At 48.1% G+C, this 19,656-nt stretch overlaps 2 protein-coding genes across 7 annotated transcripts in view; one reads left to right on the top strand and one right to left on the bottom strand.

Moving 5' to 3' along the window:
* LOC120319268 (GRB2 related adaptor protein) lies at positions 1-7,046 on the top strand. The gene is made up of 5 exons (XM_039367948.1): positions 1-311; positions 817-914; positions 1,490-1,612; positions 4,846-5,014; positions 5,438-7,046. Exons 1-5 carry the CDS (start codon positions 234-236, stop codon positions 5,621-5,623), a joined length of 654 nt encoding a protein of 217 aa, XP_039223882.1. The 5' UTR covers positions 1-233; the 3' UTR covers positions 5,624-7,046.
* A 2,964-nt stretch (positions 7,047-10,010) lies between these two features.
* The window catches only part of SLC5A10 (solute carrier family 5 member 10), a 40,543-nt gene continuing 30,897 nt past the window's right edge, over positions 10,011-19,656 (bottom strand). For 4 of the 6 annotated variants that reach the window (XM_039367937.1, XM_039367934.1, XM_039367935.1 and 1 more), the window contains exons 10-15: positions 18,020-18,127; positions 17,726-17,876; positions 12,383-12,551; positions 11,798-12,013; positions 10,938-11,034; positions 10,011-10,534 (exon numbers count right to left, since the gene is read on the bottom strand). In XM_039367937.1, the coding sequence (XP_039223871.1) occupies positions 10,368-10,534; positions 10,938-11,034; positions 11,798-12,013; positions 12,383-12,551; positions 17,726-17,876; positions 18,020-18,127 (908 nt within the window). In that variant the 3' untranslated portion in view covers positions 10,011-10,367. Of the gene's footprint in view, positions 10,535-10,937; positions 11,035-11,797; positions 12,014-12,382; positions 12,552-12,601; positions 13,700-17,725; positions 17,877-18,019; positions 18,128-19,656 lie in introns of those variants that run through there. The other 2 variants (XM_039367936.1, XM_039367939.1) reach the window with 2 other exon arrangements.

Below are 19,656 nucleotides of genomic sequence, written 5' to 3'. Positions count from 1 at the left end.
TTTCCTCTTCTTTTTCTGGCCTCAAACTACCTCCTGACCCGTGGCTGGAAATAAAACTTTGGGGTGCTGCTATACACAGAAGACAAAAGGCAACTCAGCCTGGAGCTTCTCAAAAGGAACTCCAGGCTGGCTTTTTCAACAGGCCTTTGCTGGACAACCGAGTTGGGCCAACCAGGCTGGAGAAGTGGCGTCTTTGAGGTCTTGCTGTGGGCCAGAGAAGGACCAGCCCCCAAATGGAAGCCCTGGCTTTGTATAACTTCCAGGCTTCGGAGAAGGATGAATTGCCCTTTAAGAAGGGAGACACGCTCAAGGTAATTGGGGAGGGGGATTGTCTGGGTTGCTGGCAGATCAAGCCCCAAGTGCATTTGTTCTGAAATACACAAAAATCAGATCCAGTTGGACAGCTGAATAAAATTGGCCATCTGAAGCAAGCTCAGAGATGATAGATGATACATAGATGAGAGAGAGAGAGAGAGACGATATAGTTCTGATCTGCCTTGCTTAAATTCCCAAACTTAAAAAATACCCCCAAGAGCATTACATTAATCCTGCTTTTGTACAGAGTGTTCCGTGTTTCTAAAAAGTGTGCCTAGAACCTGAAATAAGCAGAGCCATTTTGACTGCACCCTGGTGCCACTCGGCTTTGGGAAAATAATCTATGCTCCTCTGGGCTTCCTCAATGCCAGGATGGAGTCTACTTAAGAGGGTTCATCTCCCCCCCACCTCAGCTACAACCCAGCCCCTCCACAGCCTTCTGCCAGTTTTCCCCCACAGCTTCTGCCCAATGTTGGCTTACTCCTCCTTTTGAGTCCACAGATTCTAAACATGGAAGAGGACCAGAATTGGTACAAAGCTGAGCTCTTGGGTTTGGAAGGATTCGTCCCCAAAAATTACATCAAAATGAAACCCCATCCGTAAGTAGCTTTTTCTTTCCCACTTGGGCAAGACGGATAAAACTCAGCAGTGCTATCATGGGGCTGGGTTATGACAATGTTAGACTTGCCCTGGGCTGTTCTGCTCAGAGAGATTTGATGAAGAGACTGCCTAATCTCTGACCAGTATCTCTTACCAAACTGTGGGTTGCCTGATCCCCATTAATTCCCCTTCTGAGACCCGGAGCCTGTCCCTTCCCCGCCTGGCCTCAGCTGTCAAGGGCTGTCCCTAGGGAGAGGTCAAGAGCTCTGTCTGCAGGGTTAGGCACAAAGCGTGTTTCCAACCTATTTCAAACACGGTCCACAGATCCTTCCTGTAACAAAGAGAGCTTAGTTCAAGTTCTCACCGAAAGAACTCAAGCATGGCCATCCGCTCTCGTTCTCACAGAGTCAAAACTAAACCAGGAGGGAGAGGCCAGAGCACCCCACGCGCTCTTCAGCTACAAGTGGAACTGAAACGTTCTCGGCCACCCCCGTGGCTGTCGCATTTCATAAATTGGGAATCTTGGCCTGCTCTTTCTCGCCCCTAATTCCACCTCCTGCCTCTGACCCTCCAGGTGGTATTCTGGCAAAATCTCCAGGCAAGGCGCCGAGAAGGCCCTTCTCAAACGACGGTTCCGGGGCGCCTTTCTCATCCGGGAGAGCGAAAGCAGCCCAGGGGATTTCTCCATCTCTGTGAAGTAAGTGCTTTGCCTTGAGGCTGGCGGGAGGCAAGTGTGTGTCCCTCTGCTGTGAGAACACAAGGACCAAAATGCCTGTCAACAGAACCCTGAGGACACGCCTGCTTTACACAACCGTTGCTGTCAGCTGCAGCTTGGGACACCAGAGGGTGCTCTCTGAACACCAGGAAACAGCCCAAGCGCCTTTTCCAGGGGGAAAAAAACCCCAGGAAGGAGCTTGGAAGGAGCCAATTTCCTAGCTTTGGGAAATGAGAGAACAATTAAAATAAAATAAATTCCTACTAGCCCAATGCACGCTTCCGCTTCTGCAGTAATCTTGATTGGCTATTCAACAGCAGGTACTTTTGCTTATATCGGTAGTCCACCCATGGCTGGGGCATTCTGGGAGTCGAAGTCCACCCCCTCAAAGTCACCAAAGTTAGAAACGCTGCTCTAAGGTCATCCAGCATCTTTCTTCCAACTCTTCCTCTTTGCTCCTCACATCCCATTGTTCTGCACACACAGAAGCCCCCCCTCCTCATCCATGCACATCTGGAGGGGCTCAGCCACTCCTCGGTCCCTCCCACACCTGCCATGGCCCCCTGGGCACAACCGGGTAGGCAACAATGCCACTCTCCAAACTAACTTGCTTTGCTGAAGGAGACGCCCAGGAGGGAGGGTGGCAAGAGGACACAATCCAGATTCAAGTTCAGACTGATGCGCAGAGCCTGACGTGCCAATCTCCCAGATAGCTTTCTGTGCCAAGGGCAACCCATTAGGGAGAGAAACCCTGGGGGGGGGGGAATATGACTTCATCCATCACTTTGCCAGCTTGGCACCTTTTTCCCACCTCGACCCATTTTGTATTCAAAGTTAAATCTGGGCATTTTCTTCCTTTCTCTTTGCCTTGTTCAAACGTGACCAAGAAGAGACTTCACAGCACCTCCTCTGCTTCCAAGGGACTAGAACCTGTAGCAACAAGCCCCGAAGCTATCCGTTAAACATGACAGGACTGACCTCTCCTTTCTTTACCAGGGTGTGGTTCTGCTCCCCGTGAGCACAATTCTCAGAGGCCTCTGGAGCCCATTTTACCACTTTGTGCCTGCAGGATTTATCCCTGCTGTTTCTGACAAGGGGTCTGTCCCACTTCCTGCCACAGGAGAGGCCTCTGCTTCTTCTGCTCTCCCTGGTTCCCTGGAGTGTGAACAGACCAGACACATCAGGCTGGGGAGATGGCTTGACCCTGTGCACTCTGCACATTCTTGAAGGACCTCAATCAGCCCTCCCCTCCCCCCCAGCCTCCCCCCCCCCAGCCAGCATACTCTGGAGCCACTGAGGCCACAGGCTCCAGGGCTTCACATCTCGCTTCAAGTCTTTGCTGGCTGGGGAACTCCAGGAGTTGAAGTCCACAAGTCTTAAAAGTTGCCAAGTTTGGAGACCCCTGACCTAAATATTAGTAGTTCTTGACTTATGATTACAGTTGGGGACCAGAATTTCCATTGCTAAGCAAGGCGGTGGTTGACCGAGTCACGCCCATTTTACAATCTTTTTTGCCACGGGGGTTAGGCAGATCCCTGCGGTTGTTAAGTGGATGATATAGTCGTTAAGCAAATCTGGTTTCCCTTATGGACGAACCAGCCTGGTGGGTTGCAAGCCAAGATTGAATAGTTCCTAGGTGTGTTTTTAAAATACGACAGGTACCAGGCCCAGGTGTGTCCTCTTCAGAGGGAGGAGAAGAGCCTCGAACTGAGCTTGTGGAAGAGGCTGAGATGATTCGTCCTAGATCAACAAGGGAGTTGAGCTTCCAGAGACAGCAATGAAAAGATGCTTCCTTCATGCCCTCAATTATATGGCCAAAATGGTGGAGTCATCCTGGGTGGATTTGCAGGGCCAAAGGGCTGTCAACTCATTTCCAGGATCAAAACACACCCCGTGCCAAGATCTCATCACCTACAAGCCTCGTTCTTCTCTCTGCCCAGTTCCAGAAATGGACCTGCCCTTCTAGGAGAAAGGGACAAAGTAGGTCCTGTTCCAGGCCTGAGGTCTCCTCCCCTGCTTAGACCAGACAGGTTTTACCAAAGTTGCTTCAGAAGCTGCAAAGTCAGGTCAGCCTTTGCATTTTTCCATAACTCCATCCTCCTGCCTCCTTTTACGAGATGTCAACAGGCCAGAATCCTCCTCCTGAGATGGAAAACCACAGGATTTAAAGCTGCTTTGAGTTCTCCCCCAAAACTCAGTCATGGTGGCTGTCTAATTCTATCATTTTTCCTCCATCCACCCAATGACTCTGGGCAGCTTACAAGTCAACATAATGTCAATTTTTCTTCTCCTGCAGTGAGTCCTTCTTCAGACCAACCCACAAAGCTTTCTGAACTGCTTCTTCCCTCCCTAGCAGGGTACTTCCTTCCAACCGCCGCATCCACAGCGCCACAAGCCCTGATGCTCCGTCTCTCCGGTTTTTCTTTCCTTCTCATCCCAGGAAGGTGAACACTCCAGGCATCGGCACCCCAGAGCAAAGAAAATTGCTGTCCAGTGCATTGCCTGAATCAAAACGTTGCTCAAATTCTCTGGGATGTTTAATCTGCAACTTTGCAGATGCAAGTTGTCACTTGACACAGGAGCTGTGAAAGTAAAGCTGTTTCCTGTCGCCTCTTTGTGTTTATATCAGCTTTATGTCTCTCCTGTTTCAGCAGCCGAAAGCTTATAAGGCAGAGCAAGGAGAACAGGGTATAATTATGGCTTAACCCAAGTGCTAGAATTTCAAAGGAGGGGACTTTAAAAAAAAAGCAGCTTGCAAGTAGGGTTTAGCTTGAAGCCGGCCAGCCAGGCAGCTAAATAAACCATGAAAGTTCCTTTTGGAGGCTGGAAGGTGATTTGGGATCCCTCTGAGCATTTAGAGCAGAGGTGTCAAACTCGCAAAGTCAGTGTGACGTGTGGGTTTTGCAATGATGCATCCGGCCCTGATTTGACACCCCTGATTTAGAAGAATGGTAAAATTGCAGAAAATTTTTGGCCTCTGATAATTCAACCCAGTATTTTCCAGAGGTGGACACACATGATATGTAATGTCACCCTACTTCTTCCTCCATGATGGACTCTGATCCATGTAATAAATTCCCAGAATCACCAACCTGGCGGCTTTGAGGCCATCAAGTCAACCCCTACTCCATGGAGGAAGCCCAATCCATCACCAAAATGCCCAGCTGTGCTCTGAGCACCCCACCTCTTAACTTCATCCTCCGCTTCTCTCCTAGCTATGGAGACCAAGTGCTGCACTTCAAAGTTCTCCGGGAGAAAAAGGGCAAGTACCACCTCTGGGAGGAGAAGTTCAACTCCATCAATGAACTGGTGGACTTCTACCGAACCACCACCATTGCCAAGAAGAGGCAGGTCTTCCTGAGAGACCATGGAGAAGCCGAGGAGGTAAGGAACTACCCCGCTTCCCCTCTTTTTTTTTTTGATCCTGTTGTAACTGTAAACAGTCACTAAACAATTGGTTTTAAGTCAAGGACTACTTGCAATTGAACCCCTAAATTTAGATGTTCACCTCTTCTGAAGCCTCTCTTGATCTCCTGGGCTCCCACTGTCCACCTGGCCAAGGCTGACCTTGCAGGACATCCTGCCTCAAGAGGTTCCATCAATCAAATTTAGATGAGGTAGACAAAGGCCTTCCACATCTTCTGTCCTTTGGTCCCGTTGAATGATCCCCAAACTCTCCCTCTGAGGAGCCGCCATCTTATCTCCCACCCCACATCAACCACAGAGCTGGGACAAAGGGGGGGAGAGAGGCTTGCTAACAAGACCCCACTTTCTTCTTCTTCTTCCTTCTTTTTCTTTTCCATGCAGCCCAAGAAGGCAACATTTGTCCAAGCCCAGTTTGACTTCCTGGCCGAGAACCCCTCACAGCTGAGCTTCTGCAGAGGAGACATTCTGAAGATCCTGGACTGCTCTGACCCCCACTGGTGGAGAGGGAAGCTGGGGGTGAAAGTGGGCCTTTTCCCTCGGAACTACGTTTTCCCCCTGCGCATGTGAGCTACCTGGCTCCCTCGGCTGGCGGATGTGATCAGCTGTCCCCTCTGGGCTTTTTCTCCTCTTGCTCCGTCTCACCCCTAGCCAGAGCCAGGCAAAATTTTTCATTTTCACATTCCGATCTTAAAAGAGGCGCGTTGCACACCCGGATGGCCCTTCAGAAGCCGAGACTTTGGGATTCATCGCTGGTTGAAATACTTTGCAGACTGATCCCCATCACTGGAGGCCAAACAAACCTCTGGATATTTTTAATTATTTTGTTTTGTAAAACAATATATTTTTAGAAGTAAAACTGCAATCCAGCTTCAATCGAAGCGCTGCTCTAAGCCAGCCCTTGTTCAAAGCTGTCTTACGGCCCAGGTTTACCTTACCGGCATCTGATGAAGTCAAAGAGCTGAAAGCCTTTTGTGAATTTATGTGCTGGAATGACCTACAGCTGGAATAAGAGACCTCCGATCCGATCTGCTGGTGCAGCCCTGTTGAGATCATTTGTCGTAAATTCCTACCACCCCACATTTGTAGAGAAAAACTACAATTCCCAGCATCCCCTGACAAGATGCATTGACCGCAGACGGATAGTGGAAAGGTCCCTCCTAGAGATACCCTGCAGAGCGCGCTGGCTGGGGAATTCTGGGAGTTGAAGTCCACACATCGTATAGCGGCCAAGGTTGAGAAACATTGCTCCACCCAGCACCCCCACCCCCACCCCGTGGCTCTGGTCTTAGAGCCCCTCTTTGCCTGCCGCAGGAGGAGATTTCCTGCAAATCTTCCGGGTGTCCTGCAGAGTTTTGATCTCATACCAAGGAGGAGATTCTCAAAAGTTATCTTATGGATGCCAAAGTGATTCCCACCAGTGGACTCAGGAAGCAAATGGGGGAATTCCCCCGTTTCTTTCTCTTTCTAAACATTTCATTGGCATTTTGTTATCCAATCCAGCTCTCTCTGCTCCGCAGTCCTCTTGGTCAGCTGCCGAGTGCAAGGAATGAAGGTGCTGATAATCATCCAGCAGGTCAAAAAGTCCACCGCTCCCCTCCTTGACCTTCTCCTGCCCTCCTAATCTTTATGAGCCTTGCCCCAAATCGGGTGTTTGCTCAGCTCCCTGCAGAGGTGCTCCCAAAACTTATCAGGACCACTGTAGGGCTGGGAGCTGTTTTCCACCAGGTGGGCCTCCCCGGCTGGGGACCGACTACGATACAGCCTCCAAGTGGCCCTCAGACCACACTGGGGCCCTCCAAGGAGACGGGAGGGCGGTCCCTGTCTTCCTAAGCAGCTCTGCTCTGCCAGAGATACAAGTCTCAAAAAGTGATTTATTGGGACTTCCGGTGGATTTTGCGTGCGTGATGGCGGCTACTTTGTAGCCGTCCTCCTGGGTAAGTGTAAGAACCGCTATGAACAGCAGACACCAGCTGTTCAGCGGTTCAAAATCCCCCTCCCGGGCAAAGGGGGGGGGTAGAGAGTGTCTGAATAGTGGTAGAGCCTCTTTCGCACCCCCCAAGTTTTTTTTTTTGGGGGGGTGAAAGGAGTGCTCCCACGGAGTTCAGACTTGTCTCCGCTTCCCAGCTGTTTTTGTCCTCAGGGACAAAACGAGCCGCTGCAAACACCTCCGTGCTTAAAGAGAACTGGTGAGTTTTTTTTTTTAAATGGACAGAGCTGAGTAGAGGATTTAGTTTTTGCTTTCTTTGACTTATTTGGATTTTAAGTTTTAAGATTTGTTTCTATTTTTATTCTCTCTTTTTATTTTTTTTCTTTGTTGAAAGGGAAAGTAAAATGGCGATCGGCAAACTCCTCGGTGTTTTTTTTTTCTGGAAGTTAGAATGCTGACCGGCAGGCTTTTTGGTGTTTTTCTTTCTTTCCTTTCCCTTTCTCTTTTTATTTCCTTATGATTGGAATGGTTGTTTTTGGTATCTCTAAGTATTTTTTTTGGAACGGACTTTTTTTATTTAATTATTATTTTTTTTTTTCTTCTCCCTTTTTTTTTCCTTTGAACTCCCTTTTTTTTTATTGTAATGACCCTTTTTTGAAGGACTTTTTTTTTGTTTAATTTTTTGTAATTTTTAAGAAGGAGTAAAACTTTTTTTTAATTCTTTTTCTCTTCCTTTTTTTCCCTTTTTTCTTTTTATTATAATGACCTTCTTTGGAGGGAGTTATGATTTTTGAAGGAATTTTTATAATTTCTTAAGAAGGACTAAAGGTTTTTCTTTAAGATGGCTCCAAAGCGTCCAGGGATTTCTACAGCTTCTAAATCAACAGTTTCACCCTCTTCTGGGGGTCAGCTAATAACTATGAAGGACTTGCAAGACATGATGGGAGATGTTATAATTCAAATTAGGGCAGAAATGAAAAAGATTTTAGAGGAAAACAATAAGATCTTGAGACAAGATTTTGTTTTGGCTTTAGAAGGTGTTGCTTCTGTTCTTGAAAAGGTGAACTCCCATGTGGAAGAGGTAGCTGAAAAAGTGGACATAATGGAGGGGAAAATTGAAAGTATGGAAAAAGAAATGGAAAATGAGATTCTTATGCTTCAATATGGACAAATGGAATATGCCTTAAGAATTAGAGGCCTGGGAGAGTCTTTGCAAGGAGATCTGAAGGAGATGGTTGCAAAGGACTTTGCATTGATTTTGAATAAAGAAAAAGAGGGAATACTTAATGAAATTGAAAAATTATTTAGGGTTAACTCTGTGGTGGCAGCACAGAAGAATCTGCCAAGAGATGTGGTAATTTACTTTGGTAAAAGATCTTTACGCAATGAAATTGTGCAAGCCTATTATAAGAAGAGATTTCAAATTGCTTCACAAGATGTTATAATTTTTAAAGAGATCCCATCTAAAATTTTAAGAAGAAGAAAGGAGTTTGCTTTTTTAGCAAATGAACTTAAAAAGAGAAAAATTTCATTCAGATGGGATGTTCCGATTGGAATGGTGGTGAATTACCTGGGGACATGTTATAGACTTAATACTGTTTTTCAAGCAAAAGATTTTTATACTTCGGTCCTGGGGGTATGTGCATCGCCATCAATTAAGTTTAAAGCTTTGGAAGAAAAGAATGTAGAATCACAGTTTGAAGAGCCTATATTTATGAAAACTGGAGAATCTTTGTGTGAGAGGCCTCAACAAGTCCAGGTTGAGGAGCAGAAGACAACTTGTGCAGTATATAATCCCAAAGAAAAGCAGCAACAGAAGAAGGTTAAGGAAGTTTCATATTTAGTGGTTTCTGAATCTCTGGGAGATGTTAGACCTACAAAGTCTTTGGAGCAATCTTTAAGGGTGGAATTGTTGCCTGAAATGGAAACTGGGAAATCTCAGTCTGAGGGGCATCAACAAGAGAGGAATGGGCAGAGGATAACTTGTACAACTTACAATTGTAAAGATCAATACAAGGAGGAATTTAAGGAACCCTTATTGGCTTCGGAGTCGATGGGAGATTCAGGAATTTTGGAGCAGTCTCCTAAGGCAGAACTTGCAGCATTTCTTACGAGTTTGATACAAGAATGGAGAAGGGAAATGGAAGAATGGAAGAATGGAGAATGGAAAAAACTGGAATGTGAATAATTAATAATACTAATATAATTGAGATTGATAAGGATGTAGTTTTTTATGGATGGAATTAGTTATTGGTGAAGATTGAAATGTTTAATGTGTTTATTAACTTTGTTGTTTTAAGTTTTGAACCTTTAATGATAATATTGTTTAAATTTGTGTTTTGAAGGGATTATAATTTGCTTATTTTAGTGAGTGGATTCTAATGTTTTAAATTTTAAAAATTTGTGGTTTTGGAGGGAGTTTATATAGAGTGATGATTGTATTTAGATTTGTTTAGGATTTAAAAGTGTTTTTAGTTTTTAAATATTATTATTAATATTTTTAAGACAAAATAATTTGTTTAATTAAATGTGCTTAGATTTGTTTAGGACTTATAGGTTTTTTAAGTTTTTGTTTTTTTTTTTTTTTTTTTCTTTTTGGATAGGAGAGAAGATTATGAAGATTGAAGGAAATATGTACTTACTTTAAGTTCTTTAAGAGTATTTAGCTTTAATGGTATAACAAAGATTTGTATGTTTATTTTTTCGTTTTAGGATAAAGAAAGAGGGAGAAATTAGATTTTATATTATAGATATAGATATTCAAAGAAAGTAATGTTTAAATTTGTGTTTTTGGAGGGAGCTTATATAGAATGATGATTGTATTTAAATTTGTTTAGGTTTTAAAAGTGTTTTAAGTTTTTTTTTTTTTTTTAATTAAGCCTGTACTCAGCTCTGGGAAGTCCAGGGGAGGGTTTGGGAGCTTGGGAAGGGGGGGGGGTGAGGTAGGGGGGGGTATGGGAAGGGGATTTGTTTTTGTAAAATGTAAAAATTTTCAATTAAAAAAAAAAAAAAAAAAAAAAAAAAAAGTGATTTATTGGGTTTTATCTGCTGAGCCACTGGGCTACTTGAAAAGGACTTACGAACGCCTTGCTGCTCAGAACTCTCTCCTGCCCCCTCCCCAAGTCATTTCTTTTATTTTTAGAAAAAAAGTCTCTGGAGGAAATAAAGTTTTCCATTCAAAACCCTTTCCCCTTCTGAGAAATATTCTATATGCCTCCCCGAGATCCTTTTCCGAAAGTCCCTTTGCCAAGGACGCCAGGGCTGAAATCCGTTGCAAAGCACCCACAGCCCCTCTTTTAACTTCATGCTGAATACAAACACGTCCCTTCCTTTGATTTCATCCCTCTTGCCCCCACCCCAAACGAACTCAGCCAGGAGGCTCCTTCAAGCGAAGTAAGCGTAGAAAAAGAGGTTGACGCAGAGGAGGATCACGGCGTTGGCAGAGCAGACCTGGGACCAGAAGCCAGTTGCGGCTGCCCTCTGCCTGCCCCGGCCACCCTCGACGTCCCTCTCGGTGCAGGAGGACCCCAGCTGGAGGATTCCTGGGGCAGCTGGCAGGGAGAGAAGGAAAAGTTCGAAGGTGGCATTAAAAATCGGGGTGCCCAGAGAGGGCACTCTCCATAGACATAATTTCCACCTAACCTCCGTGTGCAGTAGCAGTCCACCTTAGAGTAGGAATGCCAAGGAGAACAATCAAGAGGTGGACCGGGAGACACATTTCATTACTCTGCTCTGCCTGGCACATGTGGGTGTCTCTGTCTCTTTTTTCCCCTCCTTCAGCCCTGGAGGGGGCTGGATGCCCTTTGGGTGCCCCCCAAATGTACTGTCACTTTCTATCCCGGGGAGGTTGAGTCCCAGTCCACTGCTCCCACTTTTCTGTCTTCATCCTCAGAGTAGGACTGCCTTGTTTGGCATCAACTCTAGAGAAGTTTGGCTCCTGCCCCCGAGACCCACCGTCTTCCTCTGCTCCAGGCAGGCATGGGGGTCCAGGGAGATGGGCAGATGGAGGCGCCTCCAGGGACCGCCGAGTCCACCAAGTCACATCCTTTATCTACAGTGTTTTCCAAAACAGAAAAATAAAGTTGTGGCAGCTGATAGCGTACGGATCCTTCCCTTCCCACTTATAGGCTGGATCTTGCCAGGGCCAATAAGAAGAGGATCATTGGGATCAATTTCCAGCCGAAAGCATCCTTCTGATGGCACCTTCCACCCACTCATATTTTCCCTCTCCCCTGCGACCTGGGGAGCGAGCAGGAAAGCAGCGGCACTGGTTCTCAGGGGGTGGGGGCTCAGAAGGGATTCCAGGGCATGCTCTTCCCCAGAACGTCTCTGACCAAAGGCCACTTTGTTTGGGGAGGTGGCTGTTTAGAAGGCGTGGAGGGAGTGGACTCACTCTTGGGATGGGCAGGCTCAGCCCTGCCTGCCTCCCGCCAGCGCAGGAATGCAAGGCCGGCTCGCCCACGGGGCTCAGCCATGGCGTGGTCAGCCGGAGGCTCTGAAGCCTTTGTGGGCTCTCAGCTGTGGCTTCGGCTTAGCCAGAGGCACAACCCAGCCCTCCTCTGAGTCAGCCGACAGAGCATCAGGCATGAATCCAGCCTGGAGATGGAGCTCACCTCTCCCCCTCCGAGCGGTGGCTGTGGGACCCCCTAATTCTCCTCCCTGCCCCCAAATGCTCTGCCACAATCTCAGTCCTTCCTGGCCCTCAGAACCCCAGTTTGAAAAGGGAGTCCCAGGGGCACCTCTGTGGATGCCCCCGGCTTTCTTGCCCGCCCAGGCCCTCTGGGGGCTCTGCCATCCCTCCTTCCTGTACTGACCTGGGCTTCAGGTGGGGGCGGTGTCAACCAGCTGATGCCCACCACCGTGACCGCAGTCAGGAGACACAGGAGGAGAGCGAAGTGGAGGTAATGCAGGTCCCTCACAAATGAAGGGCGGGGGTCCTGGATGCCGCAGCGGGGGACGGGGTAGGCAAACTCCAAGACCATCCGGCTCAGCCCCACTGCCAGCCCCACCGTCAGACCCCAAAAGGCCCCCTGCACAAGAAAGCCAAGACCGTCTAGACCAGGGGTGTCCAGCTTTGGCAATGTTAAGACTTGTGGCCTTCCACTCCCAGAATTCCCCAACCAATGCTATGGTAGGATTCATTCAATGGGGCTCCCACACTTTTCGCTCTAAATCCAGGTGAGCCAGTCACGGCCACGATCAAATACGCCACAAGGCTCTCCTGACCGGGGCTGATGGTTTGTACACTGGCCAGGTGTGCAAAGGGCTGCACGGATTGGTTTCACCTCCCCAAGCAGTGTTGGGGCAGCCAGAGGTTTGGCACTGTTGAAGGCGCAGACGTGCGCACGCACACACACACACACACACACACACACACACACACACGCTACAGAAGTCACCTGCTCGTTGGCTCTCTTCGAAAACATAGCCAGGAGAAAGACGGCGGTGACGGGAGGGGCCAGGTAGCTGGTGACCGACTGAATGTAGATGAAGAGTTGACCGCTGCTGGAGCTCTGCAGGATGGGGAGCCACACCACACTCACCACCACCAGGACAATGGTCACCACCCTGCCAAAGCAGCAAAGACACCCCCCCGCAGGTCACTTTGCCCTTCCTGTCTCCCCCCCCCGCGCTCATTTTCCCTGTCTTCCACCCTCCAGAATCACCCCAAGGGGCTTCAAAAAGAAGGAATCACAACAGAGTCCTCAAAGATGGACTTTTCCAGGGATTCTGTTCGACCTGCAGCAAAAGAGATTGTGTCCCCGTTGAGGATTCTTTGATTCATTTTCCTTCCTGGGATGGTCATTGATTGCAATAAACATCCTTCTCCTTCTCCTCCCTTTTCCTTCCCTTCCTCCTTCTCCTTCCTTTTTCTCTTTCCCTTTCTTCTCTTTCCTTCTTCTCCTTTCTCCCTTCTTTCCTTCCTTCTCCTTCTCCTCCTTCTTCCTTCTCCTTTTCCTTCCTCTCCTTCTCCTCTTTCTCCTTTCTTCATTGCTTCCTTCTTCTTCCCTTCTCCTTCTTTTCTTCCTTCTTCTGTCCTTCTCCTTCCTGGTTACAAAGGTTTCCCCCAACTCAAATAACATTTCAAAGCCACCGAGCAACACTCCATCCTCACTGAAGTTCTCACTTATTTTAAGTTTTCTATTTCCTTAGGATTTCATGCACTTCTGCAAAACTGAGGATGATCTTGAATGGCTAAAGGAGGGACAGACCCAACCCCGAACATCTGAAATCCATTCCAGGAAGGAGATATAAAGGGCTGGGACGGTGAGCTTGAGAAACAGCCTAGTCAACCACCAGATAAACAAAATCTAACCCAGAAGCATAATTTGAGAAAGCAGCTCAGAATCAACCTTCCCGGGTTGTCTGAGAAGTAAAAGCAAAGTGGGGTGGGGGTGGGGGTGGGGTGGAAATGCTTCCAGACTTGCAACTTCCAGGCTTCTGTTTCTCCATCCTTACAATCAAGGTAACATTCATGATGTTGGTTTCCCAGTCTGGACTAGCTCAGAGGGTTGACACACCCTTGTAAACACACCCACGTCCCCTTGCAGCCCATCATACGATGGAGGAAGGAATTTTGCAACAAGAATTTTGTGGAAACTCAGCTGACTCACTCTCAATTTCAGGGGCAACCCCCAACCGAACCCACTCATGGCACACCAATTCGGAAGTGACTGTGTCGCCTGCTTCTCCCAAGCATTGCGGCATGAGAGTCACTGCGGAAGGAATTCAGATGTAATGCTTATTAACACCTTGCAAGACATCACTCAACACGCCCCAGCCAGGAAGGGTGTCTCACGGCTACTGAGGAGGTCCACCAAGTTCTGGGAAGCCACCAACGAAAGAGAAAAGAGAGACACGCGGTTAAGACATTCCATCACACCATACAAAACCCACAAATCCTCGCAACGCACCATCAGCACTGAGAAAACCATGATAAAGAGAAGAAAAAGCAACAAGTCCGGGCACATTGTTATGATAACTGTTTATTTATACCTCAGGCCAAAAAAGCCAATCAGATCTTAATTAAAGCACCCCCTTATTCTGGTAGCTCTCCTGGGGAAGAGGAGGAAGATGATTAAGGAGAGAAATTGCAGAGATGTAAAGCCAACTCTGCCTTTTCAACTTGACCTTGAAAATCAGCATTTCAGGAAATGGGCTTCGGTGCCAAAGCCCAACCCAAAATTTTAGGAACGACAAAAAGGGGAACGATGGCAGGGCTAAATGAGGCGGGTAAATGAGAAACACACATCTTTTGTGCAAACGTAAATGTCTTTGTTATCTAAATTTGAATAGTCAGCCTGGCAACTTCCTGATGTTCCACGGAAAGCACCTTATGGCGAGCGATGGCTGTGGGCAGACATGCTTCCCCCAATTCCTGAAGCAGTAACTTTTTAAAATTTAAACTTATCAGACATTTAAAATGTCTGAGCGGAAGCTTTTCGGGAAGACCAAGGAAGAAGGTATGAACCAGTCTTTTTCAACCTTGGCAACTTTAAAACATGTGAACCTCAATTCCCAGAATTCTGGGAGTTGAAATCCACAGTCTTAAAGTTGCTAAGATTGAAAAATTTTGGTATAAACATTTAGAAAGAAAGAAGGCTAATCGGCAGGTGAGAGTGTGCAGTCCAGCACACCTGGATAGTATTGGATAGAGAACCTTCTCGAAGGTTTGACAACTTAATAATTCTGATTATTACTGATCCAAGCATAGGATGCAAAAGCACCAAGTAGCCTTTTTAATTGACCTGCTAGGTTAGGCACCTCCGCAGGGCTGTCCTCAAATGGCCAGCAAGTCCTGGAAACGGAGCTTTAGCATAACTGCCCATCTATCTCCAAGCCTTTGGGTGTGTCAGGATCACACCCTGCCGCTTCTTTCAAAGCCAAAGCAGGGCAGTGGCCCAGTTCTGCCCATTGCAGGCATTTCTCAATCAGCATTCAAAACAAGAAAGTTCTCCAAGCCCAGGGAGGCAAAGCGACAAGGAGAAAAGGGCTTGAACAAAAAGCAGAGGCAGGGAAACGTCATTGGCCTCCTTGGCACGGTGATGTCCTGAGGTGTGTGAGGTCATCACAGCCTGTTCCAGAGGTTGGAACAGCTGGAAGTTGACCCCAATGAAGGATACCCTTGGACTTCACAGTGGTGGGGGGGATTAGGGATGCAGGGAGCGGTGGTTCAGCATGGGGAGAGCCACAGGTTGGTGTGTCACCATCACCCCCACCCTGTCTGGCGGGTAACCACTCGGGTCTAACAGGACTGCCAGCCAGCCATCAGCCCACCAGTTATAAGAGGGGAGGTCTGTGTTGACTGATAACTGGGAGGGTCCCAGCAGAAGCAACGAGGTGGCAGAGATGCTCCACGCCAAGCGGTCCATCCTTCACCAGCCTCACTTCACACTGCCCTCCTCCTCTCCCCCAGGAGACTGAACGGGCCACCCGGGACACACAAAGACAATTGTGGCCCCCAGAACTGACCAGGATCCAGTCCTGGAATGGCCCACTCCCCCCTTTGGCTTCCAGCCCCTCCTCGCCGCGTGCTACTCCCCAGGCAGGATGAGGCAAGGGTATCGATCCCGGAGACAAAAGGGAGAAAAGAGACCTGCCTCGTCCTTATAAGGAAAACCGGAAAGAAGGCCTGCTGAGACAGGATCTGTTTTTCCAAGCGGGGCTGTTTGCTTCTTCCCCATGACAACCCACCTGGCAGCTTCAGCCTCGCCCCCTGAAGATCAGCCACTCCTGGATGGAGGCAGGAGGGGGGCAGGAAGGGCTCCTGCCAAAGGGGGGGGGGCGCTTTGCCCAGCTTGGCCTCGTTGGACTACAAATCCCACCATCCCCTGCCACTCTGACTGGGAGCGATGGGATTTGTGAGGTTTTTGTGATTCCAAAGGTGAAGAACGCAGGGAGTTCTCAACATACGACCACTGTGCAAAGTGCTGGTTAAATGAGTCGTGTCTCGTTTTATGACCTTTTTTTAACCATGGTTATTCAGCAACTCACTGCAGATGTTAAGCGAATCACACAGTCATTAAATGAATCTGACTTCTCCTACTGATCTTGCTTGTCGGGACTTGGCAGGAAGGATCACTAATGGCGACCACGTGATCCCAGGATGATGATGCAACCGTCCTAATACATGTCGGCTTCCAAGCGGTCCAATTTTGATCCCATGACCATGGGGGTGCTACGACGGTCGTCAATGCGAGGACCAGTCCTAAGTCACTTTTTTCAGCGCCATCATTACTTCAGTCTCTAAATGAATGTAAGCTGAGAACGATCTGAAAATGTTTTAAGCCCAGCAGATACGCCCACCCCCAGCTAAATACAATAATTAGTGATATAGTTTTGCTTTTCCCCCAACACCTCTCTCTCTCTCTCTCTCTCTCTCTCTCTCTCTCTCTCTCTCTCTCTCTCTCTCTCTCTCTCTCTCTCTCTCTCTCTCTCTCTCTCTCTCTCGTCATTCTGCGGTTCCTTCCCCTGTAGAAATCGCCCCCCCCCAATTTCCCAGACGGATCAGAGCACGGAAGAGCCACTGTTGCTCCTGATCCCAGGACACAATCTGAGTTCTGCCGGAGCCTCTCGGGAGCCAAGGGGGGGGCACCTCCCTGAATTCCCATTTCCCCCAGCAGAGAAGAAGCTCAGCAGTCCCAAGGGAGCCTGGGCCCCTCCACCTGCCAAACTAAACATTGCGAAATCCCCGAGGAACTAGGTTGAAACCCAGGCGTGCCCTTCCCACAGCTCTCTCTCTCCTGCACCGAGGTGACATCTTGGTTCCTCTCTGCACCTCACAAGTGAAGCGATGAGCACAAAGAGACAAAAGAGGAAAACAATTAAGTTGTGGAGGGGATGGGACTGTTTACCCTGCAGATCACGCCAGGCCCAGCCAGGCGATCACTGCTGGCCAAACAGGGCAATAAAAGGGGCTTCGCTCTGTGATTAACCGTGATGAAGATCGGTGCGCAACCCAGACAATTGTCACTTGAGTTCTCGCTGTATCAGATAAACAAACTCAATCGCTGAAGTCAGCAGATGCTGGTGAGATTGTCGAGCCCATTTTACAGGAAGAGAGACTGAATTGCAAGTGAGACTGGAAAATTACTCAGGAGGAGACGACGAAGACGAGAACAATTCTGGCCTGGAATTGAAGCCTCTAAAATAGTTTTGCCCAATTTGGTACCTTCCCTACAGAGTGGAAATCCCACAGTCTTTCCAAGCTTGCATCGAGTATGTTTTTGGAAGAAGTACATTCACACCTCTGGATTCTGGCACTCCCTTTTTGGCCAACGTCATCAGGCTGAGCCACTGTTGCTTTGGGCCCAGATTTTAAACCAGTTTTTGATAAGGCAGCTGAAACATGGCTTATCTCTTCAGCATCCCATCAAGGTTGCCTTTCACTCTTCAGTCTCCCTCTTCAATGTGATCCCAGTGACAAACCCTGATGTGCCAAGTTGGAGATGAATTAGATTCCTCATCTTTGATCTCAGTTTCCCGTTTTCTCCTCCTCGTCCAACAGCTAGCCAACATTTATGGATATCTGCTTGCTCAGCCCTCACGGGACTGCTGTAGACACTCCCCCCTCTGTTGATATTCTACCAAACTTCTGCAAATGTTTAAGTTCTCCCTTTTCTCCTAATGTAGGCAGTGCTGGTTTAGCTACAAAATATGGGACAGCAGACTTAATAGGATTGTGAATCCCTCCCCCTTTTCTCTGATAGAGCAAAATCAACCAAGAGCACAATTGCCCTCACCTTCCAACCAGCAGCAGCTCCTTCTCACTGGCCTCCTGCCGGACCTTCCTCCAGATGTCCATGGTGAAGAGGGCGCTGCTGCTATTGAAGATGGACGTCAAGGATGACATGAGGGCAGCCATCATCACTGCCACCATTAAGCCCCGCAGGCCTGGGAGGTTGTGGAAAGGCGAGATGATATTAAAAGTGCAACCACTAAATTGGAGGAAGGGAAGAAGGAGTGGAAGAGGAAGACCACGTGCCACAGGAAGCTGCCTCTATAAAAGCAAGGGGCACCATCTCATCTTCACCTACCGCTGGGCATGAGTTCCATCACCAGCTTGGGATAGGCAATGTTGGCACATCCAACTTCTGTTCCACAGACTCTAGTGCATTCTTCTGGATCAACACACCCAACGGCATCTGAAATCCACACAAACATGAGGGATCCTCAACTTATTGGGTCTCCAGCCATAGGCTCCCCTTGGGAAAGACCCGGAGGCCAGAATCGATGGCACTGGATCCAGAAAACCTTTCGCATATTTTGTTCTGTCATATACAATCTCTCCAGATACATATAATTTCTTTCTTTTTTCTTTTTTCCTTATTATGGCTGTTTTCCTATGTAAAGCACCCGGTGTCCGTGGGAGCCTGGTTTTTTTAAGGCTAGGCCCATGAATAAATAAACAAACTAGATCTGGCTTCATTAGATCTGCAGAGTGGCTACAGGATCTGATGAAGACACAGTTCTCCAAAGCTTTTCATGAAATTATTTAGTCTGAAAAGGAGCTCCCAGACTCCGCCTGATAATTAACTAGCCCAAGTCATAATACTAATGGGGCCTCATTAGGGATTATTATATTAGACATTCAAGGCGAGAACAGCAACTTCCGTAGAAGCCCAACAATGCAACAGATACCACATGAAGAAATCTCCAGCCTCTTGCATGCATCACAGGGTCTCTCTCTCTCTCTCTCTCTCTCTCTCTCTCTCTCTCTCTCTCTCTCACACACACACACACACACACACACACACACAAGCCAAAAGTCTCTGAGCACCAGCTGGGGGCAAGTACCCACCACAGGAGCAATGCGCTTGTCCCCCTGCCCTAGAGAGAGAAGCTGGGTGAGGGGGTATCAGCAAAAGAAAGGAAGTGGAGACAGAAAAGGCAGCCCTAGCTTCCCCAGGGAAATTGCAACCAAAATCCCATTATTATTATTGTTGTTGTTGTTGTTGTTGTAGATTGTGCAGTCAGCCAGATGTTTAGACTGGAGCTGACTCTTTTATCCCAAGGACCCGGGACAGGCAGATGTTGTTGTTTAATAATAGTCAAGGCCTCCTGGGAGGATGTCAGAAGCAAAACTGCCTTTTGCAATTGGCCGAGAGTGATTTTGTTATTATGATCCTCATCAACATCCTCGTTATTTAATAGAGCTGCCCATTCCAGCCGCTTACCAAATACAGCAGCAATTAAAACAATTAAAAACGCAAACCAAATGAAACGACACAGCCCAGATTAAAAAAGCAACCATTCAAACCAAGCACAACCCACACGTGAATCCCAGGCCTGGGAGCACAATCAGAGTTTTGGGGAGCCCCAGGAGAGAAACGCCACCCCTCTTGCCGGGGGATGCTGCTCCAAAGGGAGGGGAGGGGAGCGGTAGAAAAGGCAGAACTCCTCAGCCCCAAGAGAAGGCAGCCTTTAAGAGAAGCGACCTAGAGGGCAGAACCCACGTGAGAACGGCATGTCAGCCCTTCCTGGGCATTCCAGGGAGCTGCCAGCGCCGCCCTCTCCACCCCCCCCCGCCCCCGGGTTTTCCATCTTCCTCCAGAGAGTCTGGGGGGATCCATCAACCCCCTCCCGCTTACAGACATGAAAGGGAAGCTTTGCCCCAGTCTGGAAAACACGCCGGCGGCCTTTTGCGCTCGGGAGGCCAAAGTCTGAGCAGCTG

The sequence above is a fragment of the Crotalus tigris genome, unplaced genomic scaffold, assembly GCF_016545835.1.
Source record: "Crotalus tigris isolate CLP2741 ecotype Arizona unplaced genomic scaffold, ASM1654583v1 scf7180000020608.1315917, whole genome shotgun sequence".
In the NCBI taxonomy this organism is placed as follows: Eukaryota; Metazoa; Chordata; class Lepidosauria; order Squamata; family Viperidae; genus Crotalus; species Crotalus tigris.
This window is presented reverse-complemented; position numbering and strand designations above follow the sequence as displayed.